We start from the raw sequence: 20,883 nt of genomic DNA, 5'->3' as shown, positions 1-20,883 counted from the left end.
TGAAGAAGTGAGGTTCTTACCCACGAAAGCTTATGCTCCCAATACTTCTGTTAGTCTTAAAGGTGCCACAGGACCCTCTGTTGCTTTTTACAGATTCAGACTAACACGGCTACCCCTCTGAACATTGTATAAAGGTACCAAATCTGTATAAAAAATAATTAATTTTCAAATATACAGCCCAATTCTGCTCAAACGCCTATCACGACAAACTAGTCTAGATTGTCTCTATGTTTACTAAAGAAAGATCATTGCAGCAAGCTACTTAGGCCTATTTCATCGCCACCCTGGCTGTGTGGACACTTCTGCTACACCATCTGCCATCTACCACCAAGTCCACAAGACCATGAGGAAGCCATTCTGCAGAATTTGGGGCAGATTACTAGACCAACCATTAACCACAGCACCATCTTCTAGTCACCAAAATACGCAACTCATCTATCTTTGTATTATCTTAGCACAAGGTCCTTATATTCTGATTACAGCTTCTGGACACTACCATAACAGAAATACATTGTTTCTGTGTGGAAATACAGGCAAGAACAAATGCTGTTTCAAGCAATAAACTCCTAAAGAGTTATAGTGAGCAAAGGGGACTCAAGTCAAGGGCAGTACAATTCCTGCAGGAGTACAGATGGGCAGCTGTTCATGAAACTCTGGGGTTGCCCTTTTCCATGGATCGCCATGATGTCTAGATTTTGGAAGCCTACTTTCACCCTCATCTTCTCCACAGCACCCCTAAATCCTCCCATTTAGAACAATTTTCTGAAAAGTCCTTCAATTGAAACTTGGATTTTGTAGTCCCTCCATTCTGGCCTCATCCCACAGGCTTCTCCATGAGAGAAAGTGAACCAGCCTTTAAGTTTCACATCCTCAATGGCCACTGTGAGAGTTTTATCCTGTCCCCTCAGGAAACGCAACTAGAAGGTACCTCCCCCTATATAAACAAGAAGCAGCAAGTAATTAATAGGTGAGCAATTTTATGTTAGATAATATTTGGGGACATTGCTCTCAGGGCCAAAAAAAAAAAAGATCTTTCTAGACATAAAAAGGAGAGCAGGGAAACAAAATATTTTAGAGGATTTTTAAAAACTATTCAGCACATACTATTTAAAGGAAACTTTTAAAAAGTTATTTTGATTTTCCTATAGCCAATTTTAAAAAATTCAAGTTGACAGTTTCTCTGTAATGCTTTCCTTCATATCATATTCTCTGAAAGGTGAACAGTGGAATAAAACATGCAACCATTTTCCTACAAAGATTTTGCTACATAAATAAGCTGAACTACTTTATTCCCTACTTTCCGGTAGAGAACCACTCCACCACTAGTTACAGCAGTGAAGGAAGGCTTCTACTTACAGTATATACTCAAGTGTTAATAAAATCACTGAGATAGCTCTGCTGTAGAACTGTTAGTTATACTAGAAAACCTGATGGCTGCTGCCTCTTTTCAAAAGGCAAATTACACTAAAGGTATGTCTACACTGCAATTAGATACCTGCAGCTGGCCCGTGCCAGCTGACTTGGGTTCATGGGGCTTGGGCTAAGGGGCTGCTTAACTGCAGTGCAGACGTTCAGGCTCAGACTGGAGTCTGAGCTCTGGACCCTCCCACCTTGCAGGATCCCAGAGCTCAGGCTACACCACAATTAAAGAGCTCCTTAGCCCAAGCCAGCTGGCACGGGCCAGCCGCTGGTTTTTATTTGCGGTGTAGACATACCCATACACACAAATATTACCATGAATGTTGAAAAGAATAACCCTGCATCTACTCTAAGTATTGAGTTATTGGATCATTCAGTAATAGGAGGTTAATTCACTATAATTACCAGCAATTAATAGAATGAAATAATCATTGTAGTGGGTCTATAGCACAATGCGCTATATAAAGAACATATTTTTCATGTCGACTCCTATGAGTGGATTTTTCTATATTCTAATATATATGTATATTCCAATATACACTGCACATAATTATGTGCTCTACTTAGGGCTCCTTTTGAAAAGCATCCAAAAGTTCCTGCTGGTACATAATGCAGTGACTCACCTGCTTAATAGGGTTGGAGGCTTTGAGCACATAACACCAAGCTCCATGCTTTGCATTGGTGACCCATTCACTTCATGGAACAGTCTAAAAGGAACTAGCTATGGTCTTTGAAGACCTAATGGTCTGGGACTAGTTATAGATGAGATTATCTGCCCATATCTTGTTTCATGTATTGATACTGGCTGGATCACTACTGCTATCAGTTCCTGAAGTCTTTAGGATCAGTGGTAGGGCACTCAAATTGGGTGCTATACCTAGAGAATCAGCTTTCCTTGAGGTCCACAGCAGCTCTGAGTTTAGCAAGCTTCTGGACACAAGGCAAGGCTTCCTTCCCACCCCTTAACAGCACCAACACAAGTAGGCAGCAGTGACACAAGGCTGACAAACATTTGTTGTTTTTAATATAACTACAAGACAACTAGTTAACACTACAGCAGGTATTATATAAATATATAAATGCAAACGTTCAACCAGACAATTCATTTTTAAAATATCTGTCCATCTAAAGAAACCCCAACTTAACAGCTAGCATGTTTTCACCAGGAGATAAAATGGTCATGGTTGAAGAGATGCAGCAAGTCAAAAAGATCAAAAGACTTCTTTTGCACAACCAAAAATACAATACAGGGACAGATAAAACCTTCCACTAAATTATTATGCTCCTGTAAAAGATGTTTTAGATAAATGTGTCTCCTCAAAGTAAACGAACACCCATATTACTTTCTCCCAGCAAATTATGTTTTAAGATGCCAGGTGAAATAGTAACCAAGTTGTGAGAACTCCAGATAAATGTGTTCTTAGATGCCCAAGAGATCTTCCAGAAGAGGTAGGGAAAACCTGACTTGATATTCCAGATATTTCTGACATTCAAAAAACAAACAACAACAAAAAACAAAAAACAAAATTTCATGCTTTCTTTATACATTATAAAAAAAGCAAAAACGAAGCACAGGCCCAATTTTTAAAGAAATCCTTTTTGTATCATTAAATAACTTCAAATGTACAAGATTTATTTTCCAGGGAAAATAAAAGGCATTTTAATTGCATGGTGGTCTCAAAAAAGTAGCATGCATATTTTTTCCTGGCATACAGGATTGGTTGTTTATATGTACAAGATATAGTGATGGACTCAGAACAACTCTGCAATCCTAGAGCACACATTGGATGGTTTTAAAAATTAAAAAAAGATTAAATTTCGCTCCAATGAAAGGAGAATGGAAAAGAAAAGAGAAGGAGAAAAGTCAGAGAGTAAACAGAGAGCAAATAAGATTATTTAGATTCAGTTTTCTTGCCTTTAAGCAAGAAAAACATCAAGGCACATCATTCTTAGAAAAATATGATACAAAGAAAACAATTAATATTCTTTGTTTTCCTCCTATTTAGAAAATTTTAAGGTCAGCAACAAATAATATTGAACGTAAGGAAGCTGCCTATTGGATGCACCAGGTAATCATAAAGTTACGCCATGTTCCTTCCACTTTAATAAGAACATAAAATATATGCCAACTTAACCAACCTGTTGAAAGGTATGTAACTCCCTCTCCTTTAAGTAATTAGGCCACCTACAAATTAGAGAAGATCTTTGCCATATAACTAATGATCTGACTGTCAAGTCTGGTTTTGTTGTTTTAGAAACAACATGGTGTAAGGTACAAACAAAAACTAGTTTTAGTAATCATGAAGAAAAAAAAACAACCACCATACACACACACACACCCCTCACCTTCCAATTGTCTAAATATCCCATTTAGGCCTGGCCTTTATGAGATGTATGAATCAGTACTACCTCTGGGACATATTCCCCAAGCTATACAAATCATCACTATTAAGGGTGGCCTGACTGCTTGGCAACAAGCACGTCTTGCTGTCAAACAGGAGACACAAGTTTGAAGCTATCCTCCGGCTCTAATAAACCAAGATGAGGAGGGATAATCCCAACCTTCAGAGGGAGGCGAGAAAACAGCATATTCTATCGCTCTGGAGCAACCCCTAGAGGTCAAATGAATAATATCCAGAAAACTATCAGCTATGTCAACCTCTGGGCTAGGTACAATAATGTAGACAAAACATTAAGATGAAAAACAGTCAGAATAATGGACCTCACCGAAACGAAAAGATTATTTAATGTAATTTATGGTAAAGTAACTCAATTATGACCCTTTATTATTTTATTCCTCATATAATTTCTGTTTACATCAGATGGGAAACTAGCATATTTCATAAATGTGTTCCTTCAGTAGAGCATTCACATTTATCTCTATATGCTACATCTAGCGATATGTAGCATATTTGAACTTGCTGTTTAGTACATTGTCATGCAAACTTCAATATGTAGCATAATTTTATGCAGAGTGATCAAAACAGTTCAGTTGTCACAAGTTCTCTACATTTTGATCAACTGAAAGCTAACTTTGTATTCATCTACATTCAAACTTCAGACTTCGTGGTTTTTAAAATCTTTGAGTTGCATGGTCCTATACAAAGACTCCATAAGTACATAAGGAAAAGCTAGAGCTGTCTCATTACCTCCCAATAGCATAACTATATCAGACAGTAAAGCAAGAAAATAATAGAACCTTTTGCAAAAGACAATCCTTAAAATCATGTCCTCATGCAATATATTTTATTAAAGATTCTTGGTTTGAAGTATAAAAGTATTTTAATACCAAAACTTTACCACCAGAAATTGCTACCGTCTGGCTCTGCACCACACTCAACATTGCATTCAAATTATTCTTGTGTGAAACTCTGCACAGCAACTAATTCAAAGGGTAATAATAAAGTATGCAACTACCTGCTTTTCATACATTAATAGGAACACACGAAACAGATCCAGGGCAAAGCAGAAGTTATAGTGTGTTGTCCCCCACAAGAAGTTTGACGGTACAAGCAACATTTTAAAACCATTGGGGGCGGAGGGAATTTATCTGCCTAACTCATGTCCATGTTAACTACACAGAGGTCAAGGGATGAGACTAACTGAGCACATACAGATTTGAACGTCTACAACTTTAGTATCAGCAGCCCAAGGCAGCATAAAGGCTTGGCAAGAAATGAAGCAGGCTTCTGATACTTAAAATTTTGAACTTCAAACTAGTCACTATGAAAACTCCTACAAAAAGTTTAATTAAACGAATTGTTTATTTGAGAAAGAGAAATGGGAAAAGTTGCAAAGGTGACACAATGGGAAATTGGAACATTTAAGCCCATCAGGAAGGGGACAGGGATATTACTGCAGTGAAGAAGCCAGTGACCTCCCCATCTACAGGGTTTGGAAAGATATGCCCTTCTCTCCACCCTCCCCCACAGCTTCATTCTCCTTACATTTGTGCAGCTTTTTTTTTTTTTTTAATAGCCCTGAACTAAGCAATTTTCTTTTAAAAGATAAAATCCCTAAGAGCAATAGACAGCCCCAAAAATCACTAATTATCTGATAACACCAAAAATATAAAAAGACTTGGGCAATGTTTACACCAAATATTTATTTTTGTGCCTCTGGGTCAGAAAGGACAGTGTAGAAGAGCTGACTCTTCCCTGAGGCACAATTCATATAAGCGTGAAACTATTACCAAGCAATCCTTACACTCAGGGAAATGCCCTGTTCTTAGATACAAATAAACGTCGTTCTTCAGGTTCCCAAGTTTCATCAAATCACCGTGTAGGGTGTTTTATTTTTAATTATTATTCACGTTTGTATACTGAGTCACTTATAAAACAAATTAAATAAGGTTTAATAAGTTTCAATGCCCTAAGCTACTTCAACATTATGTCATCTTTGTCACGCAAGAACTGGGAGTGCTATACCCTGCAGCAATAACTAAAAGGCTACTTGATATAATGGCAGGTTTAAAAGCAAACCTTCAGACCAAGACAATTTAGAATGCAGATCCTTGAAATACGTTAGATGTTTCCATAAATTAAGATTTTATAAATCATTTCCTCATAATTCAGCTTTTGTGACCTTGCCTATTCTATAGAAGTAGAAAATCATATATACATACACAGTACATTTTAAAATGTTGCATTTTTAGTTACAGAAAAAGAAAAAAAAGCTTTTAAAAACTGAATCTGAAATACTACAAGCAGTGCTTCTTGCTAAGGCACACCTGTTGTGAAATGATGTATTACTGTCAGCAGGTGTAAAAAAAACCAAGCCCCTCAGTGGAATTTAGATGTGTAATGCATAGTGCATGTTTCAACAAGAATCATGACACAATAGTACCTGCTCCATTTAAAATGCTGAGTTAGATTAAACAGTAACATAACCAGTCACTGAAATTTAAACCGAGGAAGAGGCAGACTAACCAGAAGCAATGTAGAACTCCTGTATTTGTGTGTGATCAGTGGAATATTCTTATAGCCAAGGTTTTCCGGCACACAAAGAGAAAGTTTTGCAGTAGGTGGAGGATCCACTATAACCAGAATTGAAACTTGCACTGAAACAATTTGTGAGTTTCATTCTAATTCAAAACAGTCTTGCCATATCCAAGCTCACTAAAAGCAAGTTCCAAAGTACATTCTTTGAATATCAATCTCAGAAAGCATTTCAATCAGCCCAGGGAAGAAACTGTGTCTCTTCTCACCCTTGCTCCATGAGGGTAATAAATTTCTGACCATCCCTTACCAGAATCAATTACTATCATGCTAATTCAGCATGATTGGGGCGTGGTCTTTGCTCATTTGTTTGGGATGGGACAGACTCACAGTCAAGGGAGACTGTGCAGGTGGGGCTATCATCACAAAATAGGTACTATAAGGGTCAAAAAGGATAGCGTAAAGATTTCTGGAGATTATTAACAAATCTCAGTGCTCACATGCCAAGGCTGCATTTTGTTCCACACCACTCAGCAATGATTTATTGAATATCAGTTATTCAAAATTCTAACTAGGGTGAATAGTACGATGTAATCCATATAGCCTCTCCAATGGAGAAGGAAAAAAAAAAAAATCTATATTTTGACTAATGATTTTACTTCAACAGGTGTGCAGTATAAAAAAAGTAGAGCTTCCTAAAATGAATTTCCTGAAAGAAATAATTACTCGTTTACTCATATTCTACTCTACTTTTAAGATATTTTTTTTTTTTTTATAAAACCTCTCTTCCTTTTGAGTCCATTTGTTTCTCATTTCTATAACTGATATGAAACCCTTCAGGATTGAAGGCAAGTAAAGGTTTAAGGGCATTTTAAACAATTAATGCCAATAATGACTTGAATGTGAGTTACCAACAGTAGAACACACAAATGACATAAATTTGCCAAACAGTTGCTCCCTTCCCACAAGGGGAAGAAAATAAATCATCACATCAAACCTGTTGCTTCCAGGGATTAAATCACACTCTGGTTTCGATTCTACTTGTTAAGTGTTCACCTGTTTCGCTTAACACGCATTAATGAACAGGTGGATAAAACCAAAGCCAAACTCAAAGGAATGACAAAACATTAATGTAATATACACCCTGCAGGTTTCATCATGCACCTCAGAACAGTCTACAGTCTGTTCTGATGATGAAACATTGTTCTCTAACTCTTTTGAAAAAGCACTGCAATGCATACGGAGCAACACTTCCCCTTTCTTGAACAACAAGGCTTAAGACAAGTTATTCTAAATGTAGCTCACGGTCATTTTTTCTGATTTGGGGATGCTAGTGAAGACCAAAAAAAGTCAACTACAGCCCCAGAAACTTGCATCAATGTTTAGTAATGCACCACAACAAACATACAACGCTGTTATTTGGGAGTGGCAAATTTATGCAAGTTATGGAAAGTCTCACTGCATGTTAGCAAATCCTGAATCCAATAAGACTATGCAAGAATACACTTTATTTAATGGCACTTATGTTACTTCAGCTTTGATGAAAAACAACCAATCAAAACAAAAGCACACTCCGATATATTTGGGCACTAAAAACATCACAATAAATGCCAGATACAATATATTATATATTATAAAGTGTTGCATCAAGCATGTACATCACCCTTAAAGTTATCTATATGTAATAAGGACAAACCACAAACATGATCTTATTTACATATGACATCTTGGACATTTGTACATATGAAAGGGGAGTGCAATCACCCAAAAGATCATTGATGGAGAGTGGTTACAGTTAGACACGACATGAAATTAATATACTACTCATAGGAGAAAAATTATTTTAGTCTTTAATGTCAATCTTGGAATAAACCTCTTTGATTTATAGGCTCTATTAGTACTATTTAATGCAAGCAATGTCACTGGAGGAAGCAACAGCTGAAAAACAGACTAATGCAAAAATACTACATAACATGGGTTGTTGGTTTTGGGGTTTTTTGGATTATACAAAGACAGTCCAAATAAAATAGCCTGTTAAAAATGGTTAGATCATTATTCCAGTTCAATAGAACACTGGGCCAAGACTTTCATAAATCACTAGCAATTTTAGATATCCAATCTGAATGATCTTACAAGGGATACAGACTTTTGAAAATCTTGGCCTTTCCGTTTTGGACATTGTCAGTTAATATCACCATTATGCCACTTTTTCAGCTTTTTGTACCAAACTGGAAATAAATGATGAATTAGGAAGTGACCAGTTTGTATTCAAACGCATATTTTAAAAATTAGGATGGGTACCAACTTTTATATTTTGTCTTTCAATGGCAAAAAGAGTAATTCTCCAATGAGAGAACCTGCACGTATTTAGAAGTGTTCTAGTAAAAACCCAAATCACATATCATACAAACATAATTCTGTAAGGCTGAACATTTTAACAGGAATGTGCCTTAGTACCAGCACATTGTGGAACAAAACACCATAAACGCATTAATTTACTTGGACTATCTTTTATAGTATCAACAGGTGTTTACCAGGGCCTGAAGCATGCCATCCATTACAATAGTCCCCTCCATGGTCTGGAAGGAGGACTTAGATAATGTTGAAAGGGCCCAGTCCAGGAAGTCTGCCATTCTTTTTTGTTTGACATCAGGGCGGATAATAAACCTGTCACAGAAAAACACATTGCAAGTTACCCATTCAGAGCAATCCAATTAATAACTATTTTTGCTTGTTACCCAAACTAGTTTCAGTTCCTAAAGGCAACTGTCAAATGGACATTTTCCAAGACATTTTTGGTAGGGACATTCCAAATGTCAGATGTTTAACCCTGCTATTTCCAAATGAACTCCTAGCCTAGAATATTTCATTTCATTTATAAATGCAGCGTCCTGTAACTGGAATTCTTAAGAAATTTATCAATTTAACTGTAGGGAACTACAAATTGTTAAGCTTTTTCAGGAATCCCCAAAAAGATGCTTTCCATTATTTTTCCTGTTTCAATTTTATGGGAAGCCACTGCACTCAAACAAAACAAAAATAAAAATGATCAACCTCTGCAAATTTGAAGAATTTGCTCAAAAATTATAAGATGTGTCACTACTGCTCAGTGTTAATCACCAGCAGTATAGTCATGTTAGTCTTAGATATTGCAAGGAATATATCATCTGTATTTGTTGCATCTTTATTTGAGCATATGAAAAACATTTTATTATTTAATCCTCACATCCTGAGAAATATAGTAATATACCCATTTTACAGAGAAAACAGACAGACTCAGAAAAGTTACAACAATTTCCCTAAGGCCACACAGTCCCAAAGAGAGATGAATTCCAGGGGTCCTGGTTCCCTGATTTGTACACTAACCATGTGATCAAATTCCCTCCCAAGTAAAACGTAAGGCAAAGAGTCACTGGAATTTATCGCCAAAGGATAATTTTGCTAATGTTACAACCTTACATTAAGAATCAATAGATCCAATTGTGTATCAAAATATTTTCAGAATGTTCTCCAGTTCAATTATCTGGTATTTGTTATGAGTGCATATCCATATGCAAATTAGATTTTAACTAAAAAGGCGGTGGGGGACTGACAACAAGGTGGCAGAATAGCACCCTGCACAGAAACACAGGGCTTCTTTGTGAAGTCATCCTGTTAGCAAGTGCTTGAAACTTAATGTACAGTATTACTGGCGAGTCAGATTGGACATTAGATTCAGTCCAGCTATTAAACTTCTCTCTTTTCATGAATAACTCATCTTTATGAATGCCTTATAGTAATTGAATTTACAGTACAAAGTGGTGGATGGAATTTTAATTTTGGGGGGGGGGGGGGGGGGAAAAAAAAAGATGCAGTTTTTTTGTGGTGAAGGGTTTGGTTTGGTTTGTTTTTTTGGGAAGTGACAGGGTGGGAGCGCACATTAAAAATTGACTAGGGGTCGGCAACCTGCAGCTCCGAAGCCGCATGCGGCTCTTTGGCTGCCCCCTTGCAGGGAGCCGTTTTTTGAGGGGGTGCAAGGTGCAGGCTCTGGCCGGGAGGCGCTTACCACAGGCAGCTCCGGGCCGGCAGCACAGCAGGGCTCTGGCCCCATGCTGCTCCCGGAAGCAGCTGGCTGTGGCACATCTCTGCACGCCCCTTGGAGGAAAGGGGGCAGCAGGTCTCCGTGCGCTGCCCGCCCCCGCAGCTCCCATTGGCCAGTTCCCGGCCAATGGGAGCTGTAAGGACAGTGCTGGGGACAAAGCGCGGAGCCACCTCCCCTCCCGCCAGGGGCATGCAGATACGTGCCAGCAGCCAGCCACTTCCGGGAGCGGTGTGGGGACAGAGCCCTGCTGTGCCACCGGCCAGGAGCCGCCTGTGGTAAGCGCCTCCTGGCCAGAGCCCACACCTCACACCCTCTCCCACACCCCAACCCCCTGTCCCAGGTCAGAACCCCCTCCTGCACCCAAACTCCCTCCCAGACCCCGCCCCCCAGACCTCTGCCCCATCCTGTTAATATTCAAATTGCAGAAGTTACATTACAAGTATGGATGAGTAGCAATAATTTGAATATGTTCAGTTATTATTAATTAATAAATTCTAACTCTACAAATAGCTTTGCGTGTGATGCGGCTCTCAAATTATTTTGGTCAAAGACAAAAACAAAAAAATGGCTCTTCTTCTTTGAAAGGTTGTCGACCCCTGGACTAGAACAAGAAAACATGACAGGCTGCTGTCAGCGCCAAATATATATCCACTGGCCTATTAGAAAGACAAGGTAGGTGAGGTAATATCTTTTATTGGACCAACTTCTTTTGGTGAGAGAAACAAACTTTCGATCTTACAGCTCTGTGACAGAGAATTATTGTAACTTTGTTACAGGCAGGTTTATTTGGTGCTCGAACACGTGTAATGTACGAAAAGTGGTTAGGATGTTCCAACATCCTAAGTCTAACTCACTTTAAGGCTTCTTTGACAATAATAAAAAACAAAGAAAATAGCAGCACTACTTTTGGGGGGGGGGGGAGGGGAAAAGAAAGATGACAAAAGGACTGTTACACAGAATGAAATTAAATATTACTAGTCCATCTGCATGAATTTAGTGTTCCAAGAACATACCCAATTAACAGAACTGATGACAGAAATCCTCTCATAATCCACATAATATATGATTTTCCACCCTTTCTGAATCCTATACTAAAGAGCACTCCTTACAGGCAAGAAAATGAAATTCAAATTCCATTTTTTGGCAGTACTGACGAAGACTGCTAAAAGTATCAACTGTGATAGACACCCGTCCCCTCATAAAGAGAAAGTAATATGCTTATTTCAGATAGGCCAAACAGCTGCCTGATGGCAATGACTTTTCATCACCATATATTGGGGCTACATTCATACAAGTAAAGTATTCCATGTACTACTGCCAATACTGTAAATCCACCCAGTACTACCAATAGAAATTTTTTCAAGCTAAGAAATTTCCTTTTTTGCCAAGATCAGCACAAGACTTACCTGGAAACCAGTACAGCAGCTGCATCTCGAGCCTTATCACTGACAACCAGGTAAGACTAAAGGTAAAAAGAAAATTAACTGTCAGAGTTTGCAGAGACAGAGTTAGTAATAAAACTACACAACAGGTTTGAAAATATGCACTTCTTAATGTTTATTCTTATGAACATTGGACTAAGCCTACGAAAGTAAGAAGTTTAAACAATCTTCCATTTAGCAAGCCACGTGCCGGAAATCTCAATGTCTTTCAAAGTGGGATCATCTTTTCTGTACTGTTGCATTAAAGCAATACAGACTAATGTCAATAACATCAGCTATTCATTTTTGATGCTATTATAAAACCATCCTGAAGGGATTTGTAATTTAACCATTTCATTTTACATCAGATTAAGCTTTGTGGGAAAGCATCTGCACAGATGCTACTTTTCAGACAAGCTGGCTGTAGTCTGTTGAGCATTTTTCACATCTATTTCATATATCATTGTTCGCTCTAGTGAAACTAATTTCCTTTGGGACTGTAAATTGACTAACCTGGGTTTATAGCATGAAAACACTAGCCATTTACTTCTGAAATCAACTAGTCTAACAAGATATCCATTTATACCATATAGTGTCTTAAAATTAAATAGTCTACCAGTTTAGAAGAATGAAAAACTTAATTTCCTTCTAACATTAAAGAATGGAAAAAACGTTACGCGGGATTTGCAACTGTAGGCTAAACCCTTTCGTATTACACAAGCAAAATGAGGCCTGGAAATTAAGAGGTCAAAATGTATCATACATAATAAAATACAGTGAGGTCTTTGTGTAGAAAACCAAGTAGCACTTACTTTTGCTACATTGAGTATGCGATCCATTATTGGCATCCGAGTGCATCCTTCTTCAGAAAGGATATTTCCATCAAGACGAGCCAAATCAAAAGGTATCAGACATGTCATGGAGAGCCACAACAAGAGCATGTAGCGAGTCTCCCACGTCTAGGAAAAAATTATAATAAAACAAACTTTATTTGTTTGCTCCAAGTATGCTGTTGGAGCAAAGACACAGCCCATGCTCTCAGGAGTGTGCAAACTAAGTATACAGGGAAAGCCATTCAGATGCGAGATGCCCTAGAATATCACAGGAGATAGGAGTGTGGCAGCACCCAAATACTAAGAGCTGCTGTGACACTGAGCCAGAAAGGGTTAAGCAACTAGCAGGATAAAATTACCCAGATTGAACCTTTCGAGACATATTAATAGATAATGATTGTAATTTTGTGTCTGTTTACATTCATATTGTTAGATATTGACAATGTAATCAGATGGTTCCTGTCTGTCACTATGTTCTATTGATTCAAAGATCAAAAGGGAATATTAACATTTTGATGAAGTTTGGGTGTAACAATATCGTTGTCTTTATTTCTCTTTGAAGTCTGTAGTAAACTACCTGTAAATGGCTGGAAATGGGAAGTTGCCTTATGCTAATCCATGCAGCTAATTACCGGTGGTGAAGATGAAATAGGAAGTCTTACTTCAAAGCCGCAATGCTTCACCCAAGGAATGCCTGCTGTCAAGAGGCTCCCAGAGAATTATAAAACAAACTCTGGGGCCCTGATCCTGTTATCTCAGATCTACTTAAGCTTTATCAGGGGAAGTTTCAGTCACAAGACTGAGGTCTCCGGCTCCAGTCTGGATCACCCTGATATTGGACTATAACCTGTGGAACTAATTCTGAAAGAACTCTTTGCAACTCTAAAGCTCACCTAAGTTTTGACCTCAGAATGAAACTGACCTAAGAATTTTATTCATGTCTGTATGTATAATGATCTTTTAACCTATACGCTCTCTTTTCTTAATAAATTGTAGTTTAGTTAATAAGAATTGGCCGTAAGCGTGTATTTGGGTAAGATCTGAAATATTCATTGACCTGGTGGGTAAAGTATCTGATCCTTTGGGACTGATAGAACTTTTTATATGATGAACAAGGTTTTCAGTAATCCTCATATTTGACTTGGCTGTCTGGGTGGGAGCCCAAGGCTCGGTTGCTTTAAGGGAACTCTATTTCTGGCTTCTGAGTAACTAGTAAGGTATTGTAGAAGCTGTTTTGTTGCTGGCTTGGTGAATCTAAGTATTAGAATAACCACCAGTTTTCGGGATCGTCTGCCCTGATTAAGCAATCTCAGGGTGGCCCCGTCAACTTGAAATCTAGCAAACTTATAAAAATTAGTTTAAAAGAAGTGTCAGGTACCACACCTGTCCTGAGAGTCTGTTAAAAAAAAAAAAAAAAAAAAAATCACATAAATTAGCTATTGCCATTTTCCTGTTTGTTTGGGTCTTTTTAAAAAAATCTCTCTCTCTATTCTTGTTGTGTGAAAAACCAACACAAACATGGGGAAACTGACTATACAGGAGTAAAAGTGAAACTTACTGTAGACATTGTCACATGCACAAAATTAAAATGAGAAATGTGTTCTACTTTAATCTCTTAACAGTATTTTTAGATGTTACTTGTAACAACAGTAGATTTTCAGACAGGAGTGTGGTTTAAATTGATATGTCTCCTCAAACACTGAAGGGCAATTCCTACATACTCATTTTAAATTAACAAGAGAAAGCATCTGCAACTTTTTCATAACTTCTCATGTCTATGCTTCCCCAATATAATCACTTGAGAAATCAAAGTTTCACTGTGCAAGCAAATTCATACTTTATATACGCATTTCTACAGTCTGGAAAGATACTTATTCACAGATTAAAGTGTTGAAAAGTATCTTTGAATAATTTAGTAGAAATTGCCAATTTTGAGAGAAAATATTTCTTGTATTTTAATCAAAACATTGATAGAATAAAAACCCCACATCTGTGTTTGAATGTTTTATCATTTGTGTGTTGGTTATTAATAACAATGGTATATTGGATCATACCACAGGCAGAAACAATAAAGGGTATTCATAATTAGCAACTGGCTAATGTAAATTTTGAGCCCCAACTGCAGTGTAATTCACCGTTTCATACTGATGAGCCTTGTTGCTTGAGCAGTATAAAGGAAGTATTTTTTTTTTAATTCAATCTCAATAAGACATTTGTATAGTTTTCCTCACTGAGTAGTCAAACACCACAAATTTTGGACTCAATCACCACCTTTAGCAGGAATTCAAGAACTACAGTTCGCACCATGTCATCTTGTTGGATAGAAAAAAAATATTTAAGCAAACAGACTCTCCTACCTAGAACCCCTGGGGGAGGGATAGCTCAGTGGTTTAAGCATTGACCTGCTAAACCCAGGGTTGTGAGTTCAGTCCTTGAGAGGACCATTTAGGGATCTGGGACAAAAATCTGTATGGGGATTGGTCCTGCTTTGAGCAGTGGGTTGGACTAGATGACCTCCTGAGGTCCCTTCCAACCCTGATATTCTATGATTCTATGAACATTCTCAGCCACCTCAAACATTACATCAGCTGGCTACATGGCAAAATCATTTTTTGCCTTTTCATAACACAGTTTCATAACTCAGTCTCCTGAATTTACTCCTCAGTGAAAAGGCAAAAGGTGTCAGCAAACAAACAGTTTAATGTTTTGGGGTTTTTTCAGGACTGGACACTCAACAGTTGAAAAATGTAACTGATATGTTTTGCCCAGATACGTTATGATTTTCCTCAATGTCCCCAAAATATAACTTGTTTTCTGCCGGGGGGGGGGGGCTCACGCATTCCCGGACAAGAGTCCTTTCCACAGAGAGGTCTGCGTCTCCTTTCCAGGAGCGTGCAAAGCACTTGCACACACCTGCGTGAAAAGGGACAGCTGCCAGTGAGCCTGGTGCCCACTCCAGCAGGTGGGGCCGAGGGCAGTACAGCCACACCAGAAGAGCTGCCCGCACGAGACACTGGCTCCTGCGAGCGGCAGCAGTGCCCAACATGCTGCTGCTTTCGCTGCTGCAGTTCCAGGTAGAGCCCTGCAGCTCCGTGGATATCCGCTTTATATCTGCAGATATACATTTTGTATCCGCACATGGCTTAAAACATACTCACTTGATGCCAAGTTGTCTGGACAGGAATTAAGGCCTTAAAATCTGACAGGACTGAACTATCCTGTCTTCTGTGATTTTATTTTCACAATTTTTCATCATTTCGATGTAACAAACTATAATATAACCCCCTTTGTCTGGGGAGATCTGGGATAGAAAGCTTGTTTAATTGTTCCTTAGTCCCTTGCCTATGTTCTCTCTCCCCCCTACTTAATTTTTTTTCAGTATTTAACCCCTTCCTATTTTCCCTTTAAATTTAGTTTAACTCTTGTCCATTATAGTTTATCTTTAGCCCTTGCATCTTCTATTGTTGGTGTTTACACCAATTTTACTAACACTCAAAACTCCCTACACACCTCCCTACTCCCAAAAATAAAAATGGAAAAATCCAACAGAACATCTTTTAGTAAGACCACATTTTTCCTCTGAAAAGGACACTTCAGAATGTTAAATCTAGCTATCAGGTTGACATTTCTAAGTGTTTCATGATATGAAGTGACATATAATATATACTTTTATATCCAGTTTGAGATTAATTGCATCAAGCTATGTTGCGCCATTTTCATTTCTACACAATACCTTCTTTGGCTTTTTTCCCTTTTAAAACAAACGAAAGGGAGGGGGGGAGAATCTCACCTCATAGTCCTTAGGATTCTGATCTGCAAACATATCCAAAACAGGCTGTAGATCAGCTACTTCATGAGGAAACAGTCGGAGGAAAATTTTATACCCTCGTACCTACCAAAGAAATGACTTCATAATTTAATAAAACATGTTCAAGGAAAATAATACAAAGACGACTTTTGGAAGCATCTTATATCTGATGTTCAGTACATACAGTAGTGATATGAATTAACTTTCAAATAAACTGGTAATATCTTAAAATACTACACGTCACAAACTAAAACTGTTACTGGGTGACAAGCTGGGATATCTTGATTTATCACCAACTAATTTAGAGTCAGTGGCAGAATTTAACTAGCTCAACTTTAAAATATTAACTTCTAATAATTTGCTCAAGAAATGCCCAGTACCCTCCTAATGCATTTAATGTTGCTGTTGATACTAGTACTTCAGTAGTCCAGAAACTAAACAGCCCCATATGACGAAACCAACCATGTAATTGTGAAATCCACAACATTTTTTCATCATCCCTTCTTTTGCTCGACCTTTATGGCAAAATTTCTTCTCCACCCCACCCTTCCCATCCAGAACTATGAGAATACCATTACTGCCCCTCTGCTAATAAGATAGCAGGCAAACCAAAGAGATGAGCAGTCAGAACACTACCTACATGATATCACCCACTGAGCAGGTGTCTCAAGGTGGCTCTTAAATTCAAGTAATGGGGAGACATGCCACTGCGATACAAAATGGACACCATTCTAGAATCTCCAAATTCTAGCCCCACTGAAGTCAAAGGTGAACTCCACATGACCAGGATTTGGCCCTGACTGCTTCAGCATTAACTTAGTCTGCAACCCTACTGGTGAGAAAAGCATATGAATTACCACTTTGAGCCTCATGAGCAACTAACACTTTTGCTGAACAAAGGTTTTATATTTTGTCTTCTCTGATTTTAAGATCTTTTACTGCAATGGTTCAACACTGAGAGGTGATAGGTCACATGGTACCAACTTGTTGTTTCCAACTGCTTCTACAGTTGTCCAGTGTCGTCAATGCAAAGAAGAGTCAAGAGGCCTGTAAAAACAGGCAAAGTAGCAGGAAATGGGGAGGAAGAGCCTACTTAGTTCCCTGCACAAGGGGCCACAGCTAAGTAAAAGGAGGAAGAGAGGAAACAAAATTCACATGCTGGGACCAGAGCCACCAATGGGACTAGAATGTCTATGAGAGAAGGGTCCAAGCAGCAGAAAAACATATGCAGGGAGAGAAGAGGAGGGAAATGCAGCAAAAAACATGAGCAATGGTGGAGATGGAAAAAGAGAAACAGAACAGATGGGAACAAGAGATAAAAATGAAGAACAAAAGCACACAGTATATGTATCTTTTTTCAAAAAGAGACTAAACACTTATCACATTTAAAAGACAGCTAAATGTATCTAAATATTTTGCATGTAGACAACTGCTGCTGCAGCAGCCACAGATACATTATGGGACTGCAAATGGGGGAAGTGATCCTCATGGCCACAAATGGGAGAGGAGGTGCCCATAAGATAATCGCTCTTTATTAAGCTGTGATCAACACTATACAAAAAAAAAAAGGATGAATATCTTATACAATATTTTAAAATCTATTTTAATGTGTTCTAAAATACAACAGTGTAAGTCAGAAAGCTATAGTGTTATTTTTAATTCAAAACTCAACTGCAATATTTTGAAATATAAAATCACTCCAAATATTTTAAAAAGAAAGTCATTCTTAACCAACAAATAAGTTGATGAAAGTTTTTACATTTATTAAAAAACTCATTTATACCTTTGTAATGATGTAAAGAAATTTAAAAGCCAGATGTACTAGTGGAGAAGGAGACCTTTTATCCCGCACTATATCCAGCAATAAGTGCATCATCCACTCTAGAGAAGGAGGAGGGGAGGGGGGAGAAATAAAACACAGGAAGCATTAGAATTAGCTTGCATGTTTCTAATCATGAAAAGTTAGGAAGTGGCTGTACAACAGTACATAGCATACTGTTTAACACCAGCCACAGCAGGCTTACAAGGCAAACATGAATCATTTAAGTTTAGCAGCTTGTGTCAAAAAATATTCACAAAAAACATACAGAGATAATGTTCCTACCTAGGTGTGAATCCAACAAGTGAGGTTGTTCCTGGTACTTGTCCATAATAACTGAAAAAAGAGATTTAAATTATTCAAGTGTGATGTCCTTAATTAGGCTAAATCTACACTGTGAGGTAGGGGTGTGACTTCCACCTCCGTACACACACCTGTATAAATACTAGTGTAGCCGCAGTAGCATGGATAGCAGAGGCACAGCTTAGTTCTGCTGAGTACAAACCTGCCTGAACCCCTCGGATACATACTCAGCACCTGCCTGTGCTACTATGTGTATGTGAGCTGGGAATCATATCCTTAGCTTGTAGTGTAGACGTTATCTTTAGAGTGAAGACAGTGTTAATTTTATTTAAATATACTCCCTGCTACAAAACTTATACTAAAGTTTTTCCACCTTAATGGCTAAATGCTGACACTGCCCTCCACTGCATATCAGAGTACCAAAGAGTACAAAATTCTCAGAGAGGTTACGCGTATCATGCATCCTGTCCATTAATGTAGTATGAGGTTCATAGTAAAGACACCCACAGACCCATAGTTTCCTCTAGGCCTCTTCCACATTGCTAAGGGAAAACCTATAAGCACAGAGATGAAGAGGTGTGAGTGAGGCCACTGTTATACCTCCCCACCCTGTGTGCTGCTGTGCTCCACTTGCTGATCTCACTGTAGCTCTCCATTCCCAAGATCAAGCAGTCAGTCATATATTTCTGATACAGCACTGCAAATGAAGGACACCATTATACTGAGTGTGGACTGTAGCTGCTGCAAGTAGTCCAGCCTTATCCTGCATCCCCAATAGCTCAGACTTATTCCCCTTTCACCCCTCCCATTGCTTGTCCCTTTGACATACTCCTTTCCCCACACATCTTCAAGCTATTGCAATCTATTCTGTCCTTCACCATGAACAGCTGCTGATTCCAGCTGAAAATCCTCAAACAGATTTCTAGAGTCCAAGCAGGGTAGGAAAAAGGCTGCTGGAGCCACTATCATGCATATCCAACAGTAACCAATGGATCACATTAGAGAGGCTATGCCAGTGCTGGGGAAGTGGACACAGGAAAGCAACCATGGAGCAGCTCCACCATTTCTTCTCTCCAGGACTGGAGAAACTCTTCAGCATACAGCTCAGCTACTCTGGCTATGCATTGAAGCCAGGATGCGGGGCCTTGTGGAGTTCACACCTCTCTACTATTTCAAGCTGCCTGCCTGACTGCAGACTTCAGAAAACAATACTGCATCGTTTCACATTTGGAAAAAGAACAGGAGTACTTGTGGCACCTTAGAGACTAACAAATTTGTTAGTCTCTAAGGTGCCACAAGTACTCCTGTTCTTTTTGCGGATACAGACTAATACGGCTGCTACTCTGAAACCTCACATTTGGAAGGTATTCTTCACCAGTATAAGGGCTAGCATTTTTCAGAAACTGACAGGTAAAGCCGCTACCCCGACTTGCCAGGGAAGTTTCCTACTCACTGTTGGCAAATGGATTTCTCATGCCCTGCCTGAACAGCTACAAACTGAAACCACTGCAAAAAAACTCTAAAGAAACCCTTTCTACAGTCAAATACTGTACACCTGCAAAAGATTTCCATGTTACCTACTATATTGTGGTCACAGCAATGTATTTTTTTATTCAGGGAAATTCTGACTCCAAACAACCTGTACTATGCATTTTAGTATTTGTAATGCCAGGAATGCAACCTGTCACAACCTCTACAAATAAAGCACCTTTAATTTAAAGAAGTAAAAGCCAAACTAAAGAATCTCGAGAAATAAGAATTAAATTTCAGAAAAGATCATGCAGCAAAAAAAGTGTTGCATCAAAGATAACCTGCATCATTTTAGAAATTTACTCAAGTAGGAAAATGTCCTATCAACAATGGACCAAAAAAAATCAAGATTAAGTAGTAAAGGTCTTGCCCACAATGACAAGAAAAGCAATTAAACAACAGCAAGTCCCAGAAAAGCAAGTCCAAGTAAAACTGCATCATCTCAGCAATAATGAACCATGCTGAGATGGAGATGTGTAACATATAATTACTACTATAGGACATAACTGCCAGGGAAATCAAATTATAGCCTAAATGATGACGTTTTTCCCCCTCACTACACTCTAACATATCCTTTCTTCTTTTGTCTGTTTCCTTCTCACCTCATCGGGTTATTATTCTTCCTCTGTATACCTTATCTCTCTTAGGAAAAACGTACTCTTTTGTCCTTTAAAACCAAAACAACATCTGGAAAGGGTCCAGAGAAGAGCAACAAGAATGATTAAAGGTCTT

At 38.4% G+C, this 20,883-nt stretch overlaps 1 protein-coding gene across 2 annotated transcripts in view; it reads right to left on the bottom strand.

The window, feature by feature from the left end:
• The window catches only part of TBCD (tubulin folding cofactor D), a 256,774-nt gene that overhangs the window by 226,746 nt on the left and 9,145 nt on the right, over nucleotides 1–20,883 (bottom strand). For both annotated transcript variants that reach the window (XM_024217615.3, XM_026654436.1), the window contains exons 3-8: nucleotides 18,604–18,654; nucleotides 18,283–18,380; nucleotides 16,482–16,583; nucleotides 12,671–12,817; nucleotides 11,844–11,899; nucleotides 8,891–9,023 (exon numbers count right to left, since the gene is read on the bottom strand). In XM_024217615.3, coding sequence (XP_024073383.2) covers nucleotides 8,891–9,023; nucleotides 11,844–11,899; nucleotides 12,671–12,817; nucleotides 16,482–16,583; nucleotides 18,283–18,380; nucleotides 18,604–18,654 — 587 coding nt within the window. The remainder of the gene's footprint in view (nucleotides 1–8,890; nucleotides 9,024–11,843; nucleotides 11,900–12,670; nucleotides 12,818–16,481; nucleotides 16,584–18,282; nucleotides 18,381–18,603; nucleotides 18,655–20,883) is intronic.

This window comes from Terrapene carolina, unplaced genomic scaffold, assembly GCF_002925995.2.
Source record: "Terrapene carolina triunguis isolate 2854851 unplaced genomic scaffold, T_m_triunguis-2.0 Scaffold192, whole genome shotgun sequence".
NCBI classification, from domain to species: domain Eukaryota; kingdom Metazoa; phylum Chordata; order Testudines; family Emydidae; genus Terrapene; species Terrapene triunguis.
The sequence above is the reverse complement of the archived record's forward strand: the minus strand, read 5'-3'. Positions and strand labels throughout refer to the sequence as shown.